Raw genomic sequence first — 17,547 nt, forward strand, 5'->3', positions numbered from 1 at the left:
TAATTGTCATTGTCTCGCTGCTCTCCCGGTCACAGTTCGCGCTGCACGCTGCGCGGGCGCCGCGTCGTTCAATTAGCAGCGCACGCGCCCGCGGCGGTGCGGCCGGTTCGCCGCCCGCCATTACCTGCCGCCAGCGGCATATTCCGACTGGGCTGCAAGCGAAAGCTTCCAAAAAATAGAGTGAAATATTTATAAGTAATTTATTTCGAGTCACTGCATAAACTCAAAACAAGACTTTTTAGTTATTACTACTCGTATTAGCAAACTTAAATTAGATATTTGTAAACGAAAAAGATTTTGACTGCTCCTGGCCTCAACTGGCATTTGAATTGAAATTCCAGGATTTCATGGAAATTTTTGTAGTTTACAAAAAAAAAATATTCTTTGGATAATCACTGTGCCAAATGTCATGTCTCCAAACTTTTCGGTTGAGATTTTGGTATTTTATCACGATGCCGTGAGAATATCGGGCAAAGAAGTATGCTGCGTTTTTTTTTCAGACATTCAGCTATCAGCAAATGTAGGTACTAAATTTTATACAAATCTATCTTTCCCTTTTAGTGTGAAAGACACAACTTTTGTATTTTTAATATCAATAGGATTAAGTAGGATTAACCGGTCCCATGTAAAAGTTAACGTAAATTTAACAACATAACTTAATTCTGTAGGTATACCTACGTTGCATTTTCACACTTAATCTAATTTCGAATAGCAGCCCTGGAAACAATAGCGTGCGTCGAATTCATTAAGGAGGTTCAAAACCGAAGCCTAACGAAATGTAACATTATTTCAACATGTAACCACTTTATTTAACAAGATAATAAATATTGATATAACAGTAAAAAGTAATTTCTTGTTACAATGGAAACTGATAGTGAATTAGTGCCATTGATCGCTAAATGTAAAATAAATCGAGATTTTACGTTTCAAATAACTAAAACAATAAATCAATTATTATAAATCAGGATTCATTCTTTTGTTCGGCGATTTTACAGTGAGCCCTATCCCATAACATTATACTAAATGCGAAAAATTTGTAAGTCTGTTTGTTTGTTTGACCTCTTAACGTCTAAACCGCTCAATCGTTAGATGTAAACAGAACAGTTAGTAAGTATAGAGATATTTTGAGTCCCGAGGAAGGACATAGAGCAAAGTATTTTAACCGCTAATATTTGGCAACGATTACAGGACTTGACATAAGCTAGCAGTAAATATATAGGTGTCACCGCCGTGGAATTCGTTTGATATAACAAACACACCGTTAAACTACATTCTAATATAACGCTGAAGACAAATAGGTTGATTTAACGACGTGTCAACATTGTAGATAGCTGTTGCACACGCTGTAAATAGCGTAAACCAATGCGTAAACCTTCAAAGTTGTTTATAGGGATCGATCAAGAAAATTTTTCACTAACTGTAGATAACAGTATAGATGTAGTCAACAAATGGTGCTTTTCATTCCCAAAATTTACACTAACTAGAACTACGAGTATACTTTAGTTTCTTATACCTTTGTGGTGTATTTGGTATTAATCGAGTAAATAAACACAAACTTTTATTATCTACTCGTACTTATTCAATTTAATAATAAAATCATTTATTGCCACAGAAAATAAGACAGGATTACACAAGTAAAAAAAACATAAGCAGGTGGCAATGGGCTCAGGCTCAGCATAAGCCTGCTGCTGTAATAATTTGCCCTGTTTCTTGTTATTGTTTCTTGTTGGCATCAAATCTTCAAAAGTTCATTTGAACTGACTGCCAGTGATCGGATTGACTTGAAATTTGGTATACACGTGTAATTTGTATGACAATGCAAGTACCTACAGTCAACAATGAGACAGACAGTCTGCCGTGAAGCAGCAGTGCTTGCACGTTATGTTTCCGCGTGGAGAATAAGACAGCCGGTGAAATTACTAGCACTTGAGGTATCCCATCTTAGACCTCTAGGTTGGCAACGCATCTGCAATCTTCGCAGTGTTGCAGGTTTCTATGGGTGGTGGTGATCTCTTACCATCTGAGACCCACTTGCTCGTTTGACATCCAGTATAAAAATAACAGTCAGCAAAAAAGTTCGAACTAAAAATGAAATTTTAAGAGAAACTTATTTTTTTTTATTGAAAATACAAACTGAAATATAGATGCACAGAAAAACCAGAAAAATAGCCCAGTAGTAGTGCAGCGGCACGTGGCACGGAATGCCGAGGACCTGGGTTCGATTCCCAGTGCTGGTCTTATTTTTCTGGTTTTTCTGTGCATCTATATTTCAGTTTGTATTTTCAATTTAGGTTTAACGGGATGACCGTAAAAGTAAAAATTTGGAATTGAAATAAAAGAAAATACAAAAAGATTCCAAAAAACCAATCTTATATTTTTTAACTTTAATTTAACTTACCCTGTCTGTGCTGTTGTTTCTTGTTCGGTTCAAACCTTGCAAGTTCATTGTGAGTCGCTTCCAGTGTCGGATTGACTTGAAAATTGGAACACTTAGCAAAAAAATATTACTTAACACACACACACACACATCGCGCCTGTATTCCCAAATGGGGTAGGCAGAGCACACGAAACGTTACCGCTTCGGAGCCACTTTTAGCTTACTTAAATTACGATGTGATCTATTGCTTTTTTTTTAACAGAAACCCACGAGTATGTCAGAATAAGCGTTGGCGGCTAGTTACCGCGGTGCCGCTGCGCCGCACCTGAACGCAACAGCGCACCATTTGCCGCGCTGGCAGCGCCCGCGCACCCATCATATTAAACATATTTATGGCGATCCCGCACACCGCGCCCGCAACTAAGTGCTGTAACTAGCACGTGATTTACCATTCATCATCATCCCATCTTATTATCCCACAGCAGGGTACAGACCTCTTCACAGTGTGAGAGTGCTTGGGCGTAAAGTTTAATTGGTAAAAATTCATACTAAATGCGAAAGTGTGTGTGTTTATATGTTTGTCCGTCTTTCACGTCGTAACGGAGCGACGGATTGATGTGATTTTTGGCATAGAGATAGTTTATGAGCCAGAAAGTGACATAGGCTACTTTTTATCCCGGAAAAATGCACAGTACCTGAGGGAACAGCGCGCGATAACTGAATTCCACGCGGATGAAGCGGCGGGCAAAAGCTAGTCTTATATACATCCCACTGCAGGGTACAGACCTCTTCTCAGTATGAGAGCACTTGGGCGTGAAGTTTCATTGGTAAAAATTCATTATAAACCAGTCTACAATGGTATTAGATTGATAGGACTGTGGTGTCATGACGTTTCTAAGACCTACCGAATATTTTATTAGTTTTTAGTAAACATCTAATGTAAACGTACGAGTGCTCGTCACGACGTTTTGACGACCAGATGGCCTAGTGGTTAGAGAACCTGACTACGAAGCTTGAGGTCCCGGGTTCGATTCCCGTGTCGGGGCAGATATTTGTATGAAAAATACGAATGTTTGTTCTCGGGTCTTGGGTGTTTACTATGTATTTAAGTATGTATCTATCTATATAATTATATTTATCCGTTGCTTGGTACCCATAACACAAGCTTTGCTAAGCTTACTTTGGGACTAGGTCAATTGGTGTGAATTGTCCCGTGATATTTATTTATTTATTTATTTACTGTCCCAATAGTTGTCATCTTTTATTTTATGACATTAGCAATAAAGGTGACAGCAGGTTGTCGGCTATTAGGCATTATCGTGTCGAGCAATCGAACGCTTACATTACATCATTTTTCTTTTTATTTATAAGAAAACTGTTCAACATCTAAAAAAAATACTTATTTTTTATTTATTAAGTAACACACATTAAAACAAATTAGTGAAAGTACAATTGAAATAAAAACTATCCTAAAAATAACTAGGTTAAAAAACATATATATTTTTTATTTCTATTTATTATTACTTATTATTTATTAGACACTTCTGTAATTATGTGAATTTCATTTGGGCCAAAGTTACCCACCATGGGTCAAAAGACGCCAATCTTACGGTATTTATTGTACTGCCATTTCTTGCATTTGTCATGTCCCAGAATGGGGTCCAGTCGGCTCGCATACTTATCAAAAGTCCGAATATAATGTTTGTCAGAATGATCGTTTGTCATAACTCTTTTTTCTGTGAATCCAATAACTGTTCAAAATTGTTATAAAACAAACCTAACCCAACCTATAGTATTCTATAGGATGACCATTTAAAAAAATCAGAAATTTTTAAGGTTTCAATGGGAAAATAATTATGACAAACGATGATTCGGAAAAAAATAACGGTATGACTTGCGAAGAGTATGCGAACTTTGGCGCTCCCCCCAGAATGAAGTCAGGCAAGCGTAGCGGCGTAGCCCGTAGCCCGTAGCAGTTCGTAGCAGTCATAGCGACGTGTGCTGCTTCACTGGTTTTGTATACACGTCGCTTTTCCAGAAACACTATAGAAATAGTCGCTAGAAAAAAAAAACTTTGAAAACTTATCCAATCGAAACTGAAGAAGATAATTCCCGGCTCCAGCATTTCTTTTTGGTTATCAAAGGGTTCTAGTTAGTTGGGGATTTTGCTGCTTGCTGTAACCGTGGTCTTAATTTGGTCACGTTATACGGGGTGGGCGTTGTCAATCTCATGACCGGGATCCTTTCGACTGCCATAATTTTATAAGTCATAATGTACATTTTGTCATAATTATTGTTAGTCATAATTTTTTTCCCGCTGAAACCGTACATTTTCATTATTTTTTAAATGTTCATTCTGTAGAACTCTATAGGTTGGGATAGGTTTGTTTTATAACAATTCTGAAAAATAAACGGTTTCAGAGAAAAAAAGATTTATGTCAAACATTAGGTACATTATGACAAACGTTACATTATGACTAACACTTTTCGACCAGTCGATATAGACCCCTCGCGACCATGTGTGTCAGGCCTGAGAACACAAAGATATTTTTGTTAAATAAAAAACGCAATTATGTTTCGTCTAAAGAATCAAAATGTTTATTCTGTAAGTAGCCGCAAAGTGCTGTTTTACATGCCTCATTTTGTACTACCGGTGCTTTCGGAAATTAGACCGGAAATTTTTGCAGGTGGTAGGACCTTGTGCAAGGTCCGCCCGGATTACTACCACCATCTTGCTCGCTAATCCTGCCCTGAAGCAGCAGTGCTTGCACTGAGGTGTTTCGGCGTGGAGAGTAAGACAGCCGGTGAAACAGCCGGTGAAATTACTGGCACTTGAGGTAACCCGTCTTAGGCCTCTAGGTTGGCAACGCGTCTGCAATACCCCTGGAATGCTCTGCAATCTCTTACCATCAGGAGACCCACTTGCTCGTTTTCCATCCAGTCAAATAAAAATAAAATAAAAAAGGCCGCCATTGCTAAGAAGCATCCGCCGTAAGAAAATTAGCAGAAAGTTGTATTTTCAAAACAAAATTATATTACTTATACACAATTCTTTCAACTATTAAAGCTAGCAAAACAAGGAAATTAAATATGAAATAAAATATCTAGATAATACAAGTGATCTAAAAACCGGTTCAAAGGCAACCATTTACACACATATCGGCCACTGACCCGCTTTGAAATCCAGTCTCCAGTGAACGAAGCGAGCTTCGCGCAGCTTTACTGCGCATCAGTCAGCTCATAAATCGTTCGGCGCGCGCGCAGCCAGACGCGCGGATGGCGCGGCTGATCCGCGGCGCTGCGATGGATAGGTACTTAAGTTTCTACAGTATGCATTACTAGTTGAGTTGAGTATTTTTACGTTAAGCTCCGATCAGTTCGTAAATATCTGACACGACTCTATTTCTAGGGCTGGCGTCGTGTCAGATATTTTTGCACGCTCCGCTGAGGCAGATATTAATGCAGGTGACTGTACCTAACTTAGCGTTCAAATATTGCCTCATTAAATCGCGTCTACACCCCGTAGAAGGGTGGCCACATACATTCGGAAATCCGTTTCGGAATATCGATTCCCAATATCGATTCGGGATATCGAACGCAGTAAATCCATACAAATCTATGGACCTACCACATAAATACATTTTCCGTTCGAACTTTTCTCTGATTCGAAATTCTGCATTGGAATTGAAATAAACGTACGTACGTGTGTGATGTATTTACGGAATCCCTAATCGATATTTCGAATCGAAATTCCGAGTGTATGTGGCCGAAAACATGTTGAGCACATGATAATTTCTATTTAATTCCCCACAAGTCAATGAACTATGATTTCCACGTCGCCGGCCCCCGTCGCAGGCGCATGTGTCAGCGCCGGGGCGTCAGCGGCGTCTTTGACACGGACACCGGCTGACGCGGAGAGCTTCACTAAACGTTCAATGCGAGGGAGATAAACGATGTAAAAACAAATGACGGGACATCTTTTTAGGATTCAGAAAAAGGAAAAAAGGGAACCCTTAGGTAGGATCACACTGTTGTAACTATATCATATCACTTTGTTGCCGGTGTGGGTATGCATAAAATAATAATAATAGCATTATTTTTTATTTAGTTTGACATATTTTTTTATTTATCTGGTGTAATAATCTGCTATGGTTTCATGTAATTCGTGTGATTTGATTTTATGACATTATGTAATTAACTAAAAATATTAATATTAGCATGAATCCTAGAATAAGTTAAGGGCAAGTCGTTGCTTTGCCCTAGCAGGGTCCATGTAGCACTGAAATATTTATTTGTTATCTCACTTTAAGGGTAGGTAGTTAGGTTAGTGAAGGCCTTAATAATCATACTTTATTATGTTTTAGTAAAAAATGTACGAGTTATTATTTACCTTATAAAATAAATTAGCACGCAATGTATCACTACGTGATACATTTTTTTTATTCAAACGTCGGACTTGTTGACGTGACAGCTGTCACAGAACGCGTCTCTCTCGTATCATATTATTGTACGCATTACATTGCCGCTCGAAAAAAAAACAGAAATTTATTACGCTCTGGTAGTTAATTCTAAACTAAAAATTTGTTTTAATATCGGTTCACAGCACTTAAATCTACGTCTGGTTATAGTTTGAGGCTATATCAACAATAGGTACACGCTGTATAATTTTTTTTTTTTTATCAAATACAGGATATAAAGTTAAGTTAATTATTTCGAAACTGTAAAATAAAACTTCTCCATAGTCCAAGTCATCAAGATTTTAGTAAGTAAAACTATAAGTAGGTACAGCAATTGAAAAAAAAACATGGAACGTCAACAACAACCCCCACTTTATTGTTCGGTAGATAGGTATGTTACGCTACAAGGGTATATAATGTGGCACTACGTGCAAGATGGAGAGGGAGGGGAGGGAAGAGGAAGAGGGGAGTTTTTTACTGAGTAAAAGTAGTACCAAAGGTAAAGTTCGTATTCCATTTAACTTTTTGTGCTTCGATACAATCGGCTCGATATACTAGGGGTAGCTTGGGGGTTAGATGGATCTTTATTTTTATAATTTTGGTGAACATTTATTCTAGTTTTAGCTCCACAATATTACTTACAGAATCAATGATGATTAGCTTTGAATAGGTACTTTTATAACTTTTGAAACAATAAGGAAAACAATGTTTCAGTAACGACCATCACTCCACGAATTAGATCCCAGAACAGCTTCCAGCATTCAGTGCAGGCAGTGCCCGCCGCCGACTAATGATCCAATTATCGCTTCGGATAACTCGCATTTCTTAATTAAACCGGCTAATTAAAGATACCAGATAGCATCTAACTGCGATACGGCTTCCGTTGTATCTACGCCCTTTGTTCGTCTTACAATCAAACTTAAGCCTAATTCACGAAGGAGTAAGCTTTATAATGCGGTATGGTTCCGAAATAGGTGCCTGTTTTTGTCGTCCTAAAGTAATATGCACTCTGTGGTGTTGTGTTTATGGTTGTTATGTTGTTGGGAAAGGTCTGTATTGGGAGTAGGGTAGGCGGTACGATTACCGGGCGCGGCGGTGCGCGACGGCCGCCGCTGAGATCTAAGGCGCATGTTCAGCTGGGAAGCACCACGGATATTTATAGCCAACCATCGGTGCCATTACCCTTTCATTCACATCTTATCTCCGTACAACATCCATTGAAGCGAAAGTTCGATGTAACACGCTACAGCTGCTCAAGTAACCAGACGTGTGTGATCGAGCGAGAAAGCTTTGGAATGTTGGAGCAGTAACTTGGTACAGGGTTGTGTACTTTGGGTAAAAGTTCTCAGTTTACGGTGGCGGTAAAACATATTAATGACGCAGGGACGTTGGTTTACGACGGCCTGTCACTGTTGACATTCGATCGTGTTCAAAGTCAGGGTGCCACAAAAGTAATGTAGGTACCTACATTACTTTATCTTTCCTAGTATACCGCAGTCAGTTTTGGTAGTTGTAGGTAATGTTAACGAGCTACTGGTGGATGCAATTGGCGAGTTGTCATTCATTGTGGCATCCTAAGGGGGAAGGGGGAGGCCTTTGTTCTGCAGTGGACGTCTTTCTTCCAGGTTGTGATGATGAGGTAATGTTAGGATTTTAAAAAATTGGTGGACGTGGATCTTATGACTCAGAATATATACATTGACACGACAAAAGCAATCTTTACAGTTAAATTATACCTACCTAGTTATGGGCATGTTGTACATAGCAGAGATAAAGTTAAAAAATAAAAAAGTTTTATCTATAAGTTAGTAATATAAAATAAGTAATTAAAATTGTTAAAATTGCTCAATTAACATAATATAGCTACTTGCATGCATGTTTATACACTAAGATAAGCACTGTTTTTGCAGGTGGTAGGACCTTGTGCAAGGTACGCCCGGATTGCTACCACCATCTTGCTCGCTAATCCTGCCGTGAAGCAGCAGTGCTTGCACTGTTGTGTTTCGGCGTGGAGAGTAAGACAGCCGGTGAAATTACTGGCACTTGAGGTATCCCATCTTAGGCCTCTAAGTTGGCAACGCATCTGCAATACCCCTGGTGCTGCAGATGCTTATGGGCGCCGGTGATCTCTTACCATCAGGAGACCCACTTGCTCGTTTGCCATCCAGTCGAATAAAAAAAAAACATTTTTTTGAATTAGTGTTTTTTGTAGGTAAGTGAATATTTTAAATCACTCCTGTAAAAATAGGTACTACTTCAACCTTCGGTCTGTATCTAACTAGGTATATCCACAAGTGTTGCTTGTATTGTGAAAACTGTGCTTTGTGTGAATGCGTTTGAACCAGCTGACTTACAATGTTGATTCAGTAAAAAATGTAGACTGTAGAGCACTAAATAAAAATAACTTAAATTTAATTTAAACGAACTTAAAATAGCCAAATGTTTAAGTACGCATATCCAATATTAAAATAGCAAAGTAAAACCAAATAAACCCCAATCCGGCTCCATAACAGTCCTATTTGAGCTATACCGTATTAATAGCCGCCGGCGCAGGCGCAGTCGCGGGCCGCGGCGCGTGACCGGCGCGCGTGCAATTAAAACAATCACCGACCTGTCTACCCTCCAACATGACACTGTCTTTTTTCATCACCAAGGAAACAACAAAGATGGAACTGCAAAGCGGATATGAAAAGATAGATTACTCTGACTAAAGATGAGTGAGAGAGTCTTTTTCTGAGGAAAAAAAAGAAAATGGAGTAACGTTAAGACAGGCAATGCTGGACAAGGGGCAGTATACGTGTAATGTCATCATCATCATTCAATAATACAGCCGCAGGACGTCCACTGTTGAACATAATCCTCCCACACGTAAAATGTAGGTAAGACTAGATAATAAATTATGTAAGAAAACAATAATGAGAGAGTTATATGTATAGGTAGGTACATATTAAAACTGACACTGGGGTGGTTACATAGCTGCGTAAGATTCAGTGATGGTGGATAAGAAATTCTCAGCATGTTTTCGCTTTTACTATAGTTTTTCACTATTATGTATGTAAACTCTTTATTGCACAAAAATAGAGGAATAAACACAATCTACAAACGTTGAGGCACATATACAAAGTCGAACTTATCCCTTTAAGGGATCTCTATCAGTCAACCTTTGAGTGGGTGAAAGGAGCATTCAGTTAGGGACCGTAAAAGAGAGAGTTTAAAATTATGAAAAAGTGGAAGATATACTGTAGGTATTACTTCACTATTAAGGTACAGCGATTTATCGCCTGTCAAGCAGCAACCCTCATTGATACGGTGTTTGTAAACATTGAAACGGCGGCACTGCCATTCAACAGGTAATACTTCGAGTGCAGTGATATGAAAAATATGTGTGATATTTCAGTTTATGAGATATAATAGAATACGGCATTACATTTACAAAGTACTGTTTTGCTCATCTCTAAACGGTAGAGGCCGTTTACATAGTTGTGATGGCTGTTAGGTAAGTAATAATTCAAATAATCTTTTTATATCAATTTATTTTCTCAGGTTGTTATCTTTAAATAAACGTATCGTGTACCAGGTCAACATAAAATGTGATTGAATAACGATAAAAATCATTTCTACATAATCTTAATGATTGATTTCAGATACGATACGAGCCACGACAATCGAACTAAAACAATACCTAGGCAATAAATCCTTTGGTATTTTCGAAAAATATCACATTAACGCTGACTATAAATGCGTATGGGTAAGATAAAGTCCTGAACAATGGGGAGGGGGAGCGGGCGGGCGGGGGACAATCGCGCATAATCCACGCCCTGCGCGAGAACAATGCGCCGTATCGCGCCCGCTGCGCCCGCGCACTGCAACTAAAGCCCTGTATTTCGCCAATATTTCGAACAAACGAGCCTGTTATTGATATTTTATTTCCGGTGACGAAGTCGTGGGAAGTTTGGGTATAATTTGGTTTTAGTAAAACTCTTTCAGTTCGAGCCAGCGATTATTTTTTGGCATAGGGACAGCCACTCACATTTTATAGACTGAATCTGACATAATCTTACTATGAACTTCCTACACTTACACTGTTTGCACAAACGTACTTCTGTGCTAGAAACCGTGCACTGCAATGGATTGTACTGTAAGCAAAAGACACATACACACACAGTCTTTTTTTTCCTTTAATTTAAACAGTAGTACCTACCTAGCTCAATTTTTTTTTATATATATTTTACGCATTCTTACTTTCTCAAACCAACAAACATCTATAATTTTGTATTATGGGGAGGAGCACTGCTTATTCTATTTACCTAAAGCACAGGTCTATACCCATTTAGGAAGCCGATTTTTTGTAGTTTTAATGAGACTCTTGTAACTGAATGTTTTATGAATACAATTTTATTATTTATAAAAAAACTAAGAACTGAAACTGAAAACCCATCTAAAAATACTGCATTTCACGATCACCGAATTCCAGATACCTCGATCCTTTAAGCCAAGTTAATTTAGCACGACACGACAAACCGATCGCCTCTACAAATACTTCAAAGTACAATTCGGAAGCTGTTCCTAGAGCGGCGGCGCGTTTGTCGTCGCGCGTCGTTTGCCGCGCGGCAATTTGTTGCGCCTGCGCCGACAGCCGTGCGCTTTCCCAAACGGACCCGAATTCTTAAAACTCCTTCAGATGCCCCGAGAAATATCTTGCGTTTGCGGTACATTGCCGTCAATACAGTATTTGACCTATTAAATTTGCCATAGAAAAATATACCTAAGGCCAATGCTTAGCGAAAAAAAATCGGTTAAAGATTGAATATATAGATTTTTTTTGAAAAATCTTTATGTTTGTCTATTTTTAAAACACTTTTCTCTATGCAGCAAGTAGGTAGGTAGTAGCATCCTTTGTAACTCTGTCATATGTAAAGGTAGCTTAAAAATTGTTTTTCCTTTCGAAAATAGGCATTACCTACCAATATAATTTACAATACAATAACTATTTATTGCACACCAACACATAGCAAGCAGTACAGAAAAACACGTATAAGTATACACAGAGACTTTCTGAGGTAAGCAATTTACGAAATTAATTAAAAACTGTCAAATACCGTAATTACTCGTACCTACCTATCAGCCATAAATTCATGGCAGCGAGCTCCAGGGAGTTGGCGTCGTGCAGCGAAGCCTTTTAGCTGGTGAGAGTCCGACACTGTCTTTGCTGGCTGCACGTCGGTCGCCATCTCCTATAAAGCACCTCATAAAATATTGAAAACTAAAATCAAGTTTAAACCGTATTGGGCCCCAACTTAACACATTCGCTGCCGCATTTGCTAAGCGTAGCAGCGTTTTTCCGCTTTGCAGCGAAAACTGCCTACGAACAGAGAACGCGCCTAGCGTACTCTTGGCACTGAATGTGTTAAAAAAATGCACGCCCAGCAATGTAACGAAAGTTACACGATATTTATCGCACCGTGTCTGAAGTCTTACCTACAGAATAGTGGCATATTTGTGGTAATTAGCAGGAATACGCCGCGGCGGGCTTGAGGCGTTTTTGCTGCTGGTAATTATGTCTGGTCTTATTCGAGTCATGTGTGCCGCCGAATGAAAAAATGCACCGAAGTTTTACAGTAGCTGCTGTTTTGCTGTGGTTTTAGTTTCGCTAGTTAATAAATTTTAGCTTTTTTGTGAACAGAAAACCTGCGAAATTAATAAATAAATGTAGAAAAAGTCAAGAGGGATATTTAAAATTATGCACATTTTTCGCAAATCCATAATTTTGGATACCTAAGTTAAGTAAGTTAGTTTTTGATGTTTAGTAATGAAACTATGCCTCAACCTACATAGTGGATTCCGATTAATGAAATAATTACGTATGTATGTACCTACATACTCTAGGTACTCTCTGTTTTCTAGGTACTCTTTCTAAGTATACATTCTAATACCTTATCAACTTACTTTGATTCTTATAGTCACACGACTAACATAGTTAATATTAACGCTTTTTTTTAACAATTGCACACACTAAGTACTTATTCCTATTACAGCTATCCTGAACTCTTCAGGATGGAAAATGCACAGGAAATAAAATCAAATGTCATAATCATAACTGTTTAGATAGCTTTTTCACCTGGCAAATCATGTATTTTTCAGGATATGTCTATCGTGTTGGTAAATGTAGAGTCGTAATTTTCTTGAGCGTAACGACTTATGATGCTTATTATATTGCTAAAAATTATGCTTGGGCTTTACATCAACTTCTAACACTGGGTAGGGGGCCTCATTCAGCTTATCTCAACCTACGTTTATCTCAGATTTTTGTTTAACAATTTACTGACGAAAATAATATAATTAGGTGCGTTCCCAAATTGTAACTGTCAACTCAATGCTAGGCATTCTTTTTATTCAACTTGCAAATGCAAAAATTCTGTGCATAGCTAAATTTAACAATGTCTTATCAGCGAAGCGTAAATATCCACGTTATACAATCTCGCCGTCACGTCACCATCACTAACTACAATCTGTAGCGAGTTAGTAAATTATCAATTACAAACCGTGTACACGGCGCATGAACATGTATACGGTACATAATATGTGCGGCGATTACGGCGCTCCCACATGCCACCGTTAGACGTGGTTACACTATTTGAACATGCACGTTTCCTTTGCAGTCGTCTCGTCTCGCTCGTCGACCGAGCGCAACCGACCGAGCGGGAAAACAGACATTTTACAACGCAAAACTCACTCCACATTCCCAACGCTAAGCATATTAAGTTAGAGTATAAAATCGTTCTTGAAGAAACAGCGATGCATCAGCACGCTTCAAATAGAACGCGACATGGAAAAAGGAAAGCGTTCGAAATGAAGCGCGGCGATTGGGCGATGCGCACCAATGGCGGCGGGGGGCGGGGCCGGCGCGCTCGCGCACGGTCCGGCGGCGCGCGCGCACATGTGCCGCTCGCGCGACGCACGACGAACGCTCCGCGGCGCTCGGGGGTTGAGTTGATGAGTGAGTGAGTGAGTGACGATGCTGGGTGGCATGGACGGCAAGGAGTACGGCGCGCTGCACGCCGCCGCCGCCTCCTATGCGATGGATACCGGTGAGCCTTGAAATTTGTGCGATTTTATAAAAGGAAATGTGTGTAGAGTCATGTAGAGTTCGCCAAATTAGTAGATTTCTCTTACACAAGCACTATTTAATTTAAGTGAAGATCTTAGGCAGTTTTTCCTCGGAAAATAATTGTGGGTACGTACTCATTGTTTGTAAATTCATTTTATATTTATTTACTGAATTAAATAGTGTATTTTTATTTTATGAAATCAGTAGGTAGGTTGGTACGTGTACCTATAGGTATCCTCTCAGTACTTACCTACCTTAAGTAACTACGTACTGTTAGGAATCGTCTCAAAAAATTATAAAATACCTCATCAAACCTTATTGGGTATACCTAGGTAGTTTTGTAACCACCACACATCTTCAATTCACGTTCTAAAAAGACAAGGATCTGCGTGCTCTACGCTCTACCTAAAATCAGATATTCACCAAAAACATATAAACCATTTTTACCCGTATTCTATTCATGCAATATACATATAGATTTGCAGTACCTATACGTATTTATATTATGTATAAATCCAATTCACTTCTTTTTATCTAACGTCGGTAACGACAACACAATCGCGGAGATAGATGACATTACTGTAAATATTTTGATTGGAACCTCACTGATTATGAGTTGTGAATATTATATTTATCGTTTTACTATCAATCGAAACTGAATTTATTACACTTAAGTATAATAATAATAATATCTTATTGATCATAAAGAGATACAACAATATGATAGGAAACTAAATAAATAAATAATTTTATAGTCTCTGAACACTGATCTAGGTATAAACCTGAATCTCAGTTGTTAGCATGTACCCCCAAATTTGACTAACACAATCTTCCTTCCTAGTCGTTACACTATTGACAGAGTGGTCGTGGTCGTCATATCCGGGGTGGTGATACGGCACACTATCCGTCGCCATTCCTATCTCATGCCCGTTTCACACGAGGGCAGAACAGTAGGGCAGGACAATAGGATAGAACAGTTTGGAAGGGCAGTGGCGTTCAATGTAGAGCGAAAGAGTAGGACAGTCCGAGTGAAATCGCGATGGAAAACTCGCTGTCCTGCTCTTTGCACTGCACTGCGCTCGCGTTCACACAAGTCCAGCCACAAGACAGACGAGCGAGAAAGTTGATGGGGGAAGCAAACTGCCCCGAAAAAATAGACCGGCGAGCTATTAACTGTTCTGCCTAGGATACTGTCAAGACAGTACTGTTCTGTCTCGGCGTTTGCGTTCAGATTGTAGCAGTACCTCGTGTGCTGCCAACTGTCCTGCTTGACTGTTCTGCCCTCGTGTGGAACGGGCATCACTGTTGCCTTCCAAGTGCAATCGTGCAGCGAACTGCCAAGTGCTTGCTGCCTTTATTTGGTCGGTCCAGCACATAGGCGATCTTCCTCGTGCTCTTGTGCCCTCAACTTTACCCTGTACCACCAGTCGCTCCACAGATGTATCATCTCGACGTGAGACGTGTCCGAAGAAAGAGAGAACCCTGTACGATGGAAGAAAGACGTTTTTTGATGTTGAGTTCCTGGATAACGGAGACGTTGGTCCTAAATTTTGTCCATGATATGTTAAGCATTTTTCTCCAACACCACATTTCCAAGGCGTCTATTTTCTTTTTCTCGCTTTCTCTCAGTGTCCACGTCTCTGCACCGTAAAGAAATATGGGAAACACAAGTGCCCTAACAAGTCGCATTGTTGTGACTTTCGTGATGCCTCTGTCTCTCCATATTTTCCTCAACCTGTCCATGGCAGACCTAGTAATAGCTATACGCCGTTTTATCTCATCGGCGCATCCACCGCTGTTTGAAATAAGTGCCCTCAGATAGATATACGAGTATGATTGGACAACTTCACAACCTGCAACATGAGTAACTTTCGGCGAGTTGTTATTAGCTCTCTCGACAATCATAATCTTGGTCTTGTTGCGATTTATCTTCAAACCGAAATGAAGACTAACTTGCTGCATCCTTCCCAGCAGTTTCCATTCTCTCGATGTTAGTTGCAAACAGGGCAGTGTCGTCTGCGCGTATCGCAAGTTTGAAATCCTCTGACCTCCAATGCTGATTCCATCTGGCCAGTTTTCAAGTGCTATTCTCATAATAAGTTCTGCATAGATGTTAAACAGAAGTGGAGATACAATACAGCCCTGACGGACTCCGGCACTGGGATGGAAATGCGCTGACAAAAAGTCATTTGTTCTGACGGACGCTGTTCTATCTTCGTAAAGCTTTCTAAGAAGGTGAACAAGGTGTTCCCATAGGTAGTAGAATCTCCCAAAGTACAGGCCACTTCACCGAGTCAAACGCTTTCGAGAAATCGACAAAGCAAATGTATGTAGCCATAATAGTAAACACCTTAAAAACATACTTTATATGTTCATCAAAAAATTACGACTTCTTTTTCCCATTATTGGCGTAGTGCGTTAACTCGATTCCCATTGGGTTGCCCAAAATTTTCTATGTGTTCACCCCCGTTCCGTAAACTGCCAACTAATTTTAATAATATGTGGTTGTGGTCAAGTCAAAGGTTACTTAGTTTTTTTTTACGGTCTTTTTACTTTGATATTATTTCAAAAACACATTTTTTTAATCCTAAAGTTAATAACTCAGAGTTAACTAACGCAGCGTTAGTAGTATTACAATGTACCATCAGCCAAATATGTGGTCTACCACCCTAAGGTTGATAATCGTTTGCATGTCATAAAGCAATAATGCCAATAGACGTATCTGTCAACTTGAAAGTTCGACTTTAGCGACATATTCATTTGATAGGAACTTGTTTAAAAATTGATAGACCACTTATTTGGCTGATGGTACCTAACTAACAACTCTTACCCAAATTTAGCGAGGAACGAAGATATCAAATCTAGACTTTCTCGTTAACTGCTAAACCTTGTTTAAGTTTGATGTTCCCATGCATTTAGACGACAATCTTACCATAATTACATTTTAACATAAATTAAATATCTTACGACCCAAGGCAGGGCCTAGCGGTAGAGTCAACCGGGAAGGTGGAGTTTAAGGTCCGACGGTACATGCATATTACTTTCTTTACGTTACGTAGATGTACTTGATGTTCCTCTATAAATTCATCTTTATTAAGTCTATCAAACTTTATAATAAGACATAACATGTAATAAGAAACCTATTTGATCTATATTTATAGAAGATATAGAACTTGGATGAAAAACAGCGTCGCGGTTGCCGCAACATTATGCTGAGGGGGGCTCATTTTATAGTATTCGATATTTAAGTATTATTGTTCTTTTTCTTCTAATATTTTTCTCTGTGTTGTTATGTATAAATAAGGTTCTCTGCCTTTTCCCAACTAACGTTTCCCAAATGTTTCATTTGCCAACTCATGATTTTCTCTGGAGCTATATTTATTTCGGAACTTTCATAAAATATATTGTGTTCTATATCTATAAAAGCATAAGAAAATACACTGAGACAAATTTTTGATTGCGGTGAAAATTGAGAGTTGGGGAAAGAAACAGTTGGTTAATTAAACATTTGGCAAACAATAATTCTGCGAAAAGGCAGAACTCGATAAATAATTATCTCTCTCTCTCCAATATCCTTTGTGACTGGGACCCAGGTTTGATTCCCT

General features: G+C 39.0%; 2 protein-coding genes across 3 annotated transcripts in view; both read left to right on the forward strand.

The window, feature by feature from the left end:
• The window catches only part of LOC141432432 (ADP-ribosylation factor-like protein 2), a 221,445-nt gene that overhangs the window by 17,462 nt on the left and 186,436 nt on the right, over positions 1-17,547 (forward strand). The window lies entirely within an intron of this gene.
• The window catches only part of Poxm (paired box pox-meso), a 36,059-nt gene continuing 32,297 nt past the window's right edge, over positions 13,786-17,547 (forward strand). For both annotated transcript variants that reach the window (XM_074093986.1, XM_074093987.1), the window contains exon 1: positions 13,786-13,922. In XM_074093986.1, the coding sequence (XP_073950087.1) occupies positions 13,850-13,922 (73 nt within the window). In that variant the 5' untranslated portion in view covers positions 13,786-13,849. The remainder of the gene's footprint in view (positions 13,923-17,547) is intronic.

Source organism: Choristoneura fumiferana, chromosome 11 (genome assembly GCF_025370935.1).
Source record: "Choristoneura fumiferana chromosome 11, NRCan_CFum_1, whole genome shotgun sequence".
NCBI classification, from domain to species: Eukaryota; Metazoa; Arthropoda; class Insecta; order Lepidoptera; family Tortricidae; genus Choristoneura; species Choristoneura fumiferana.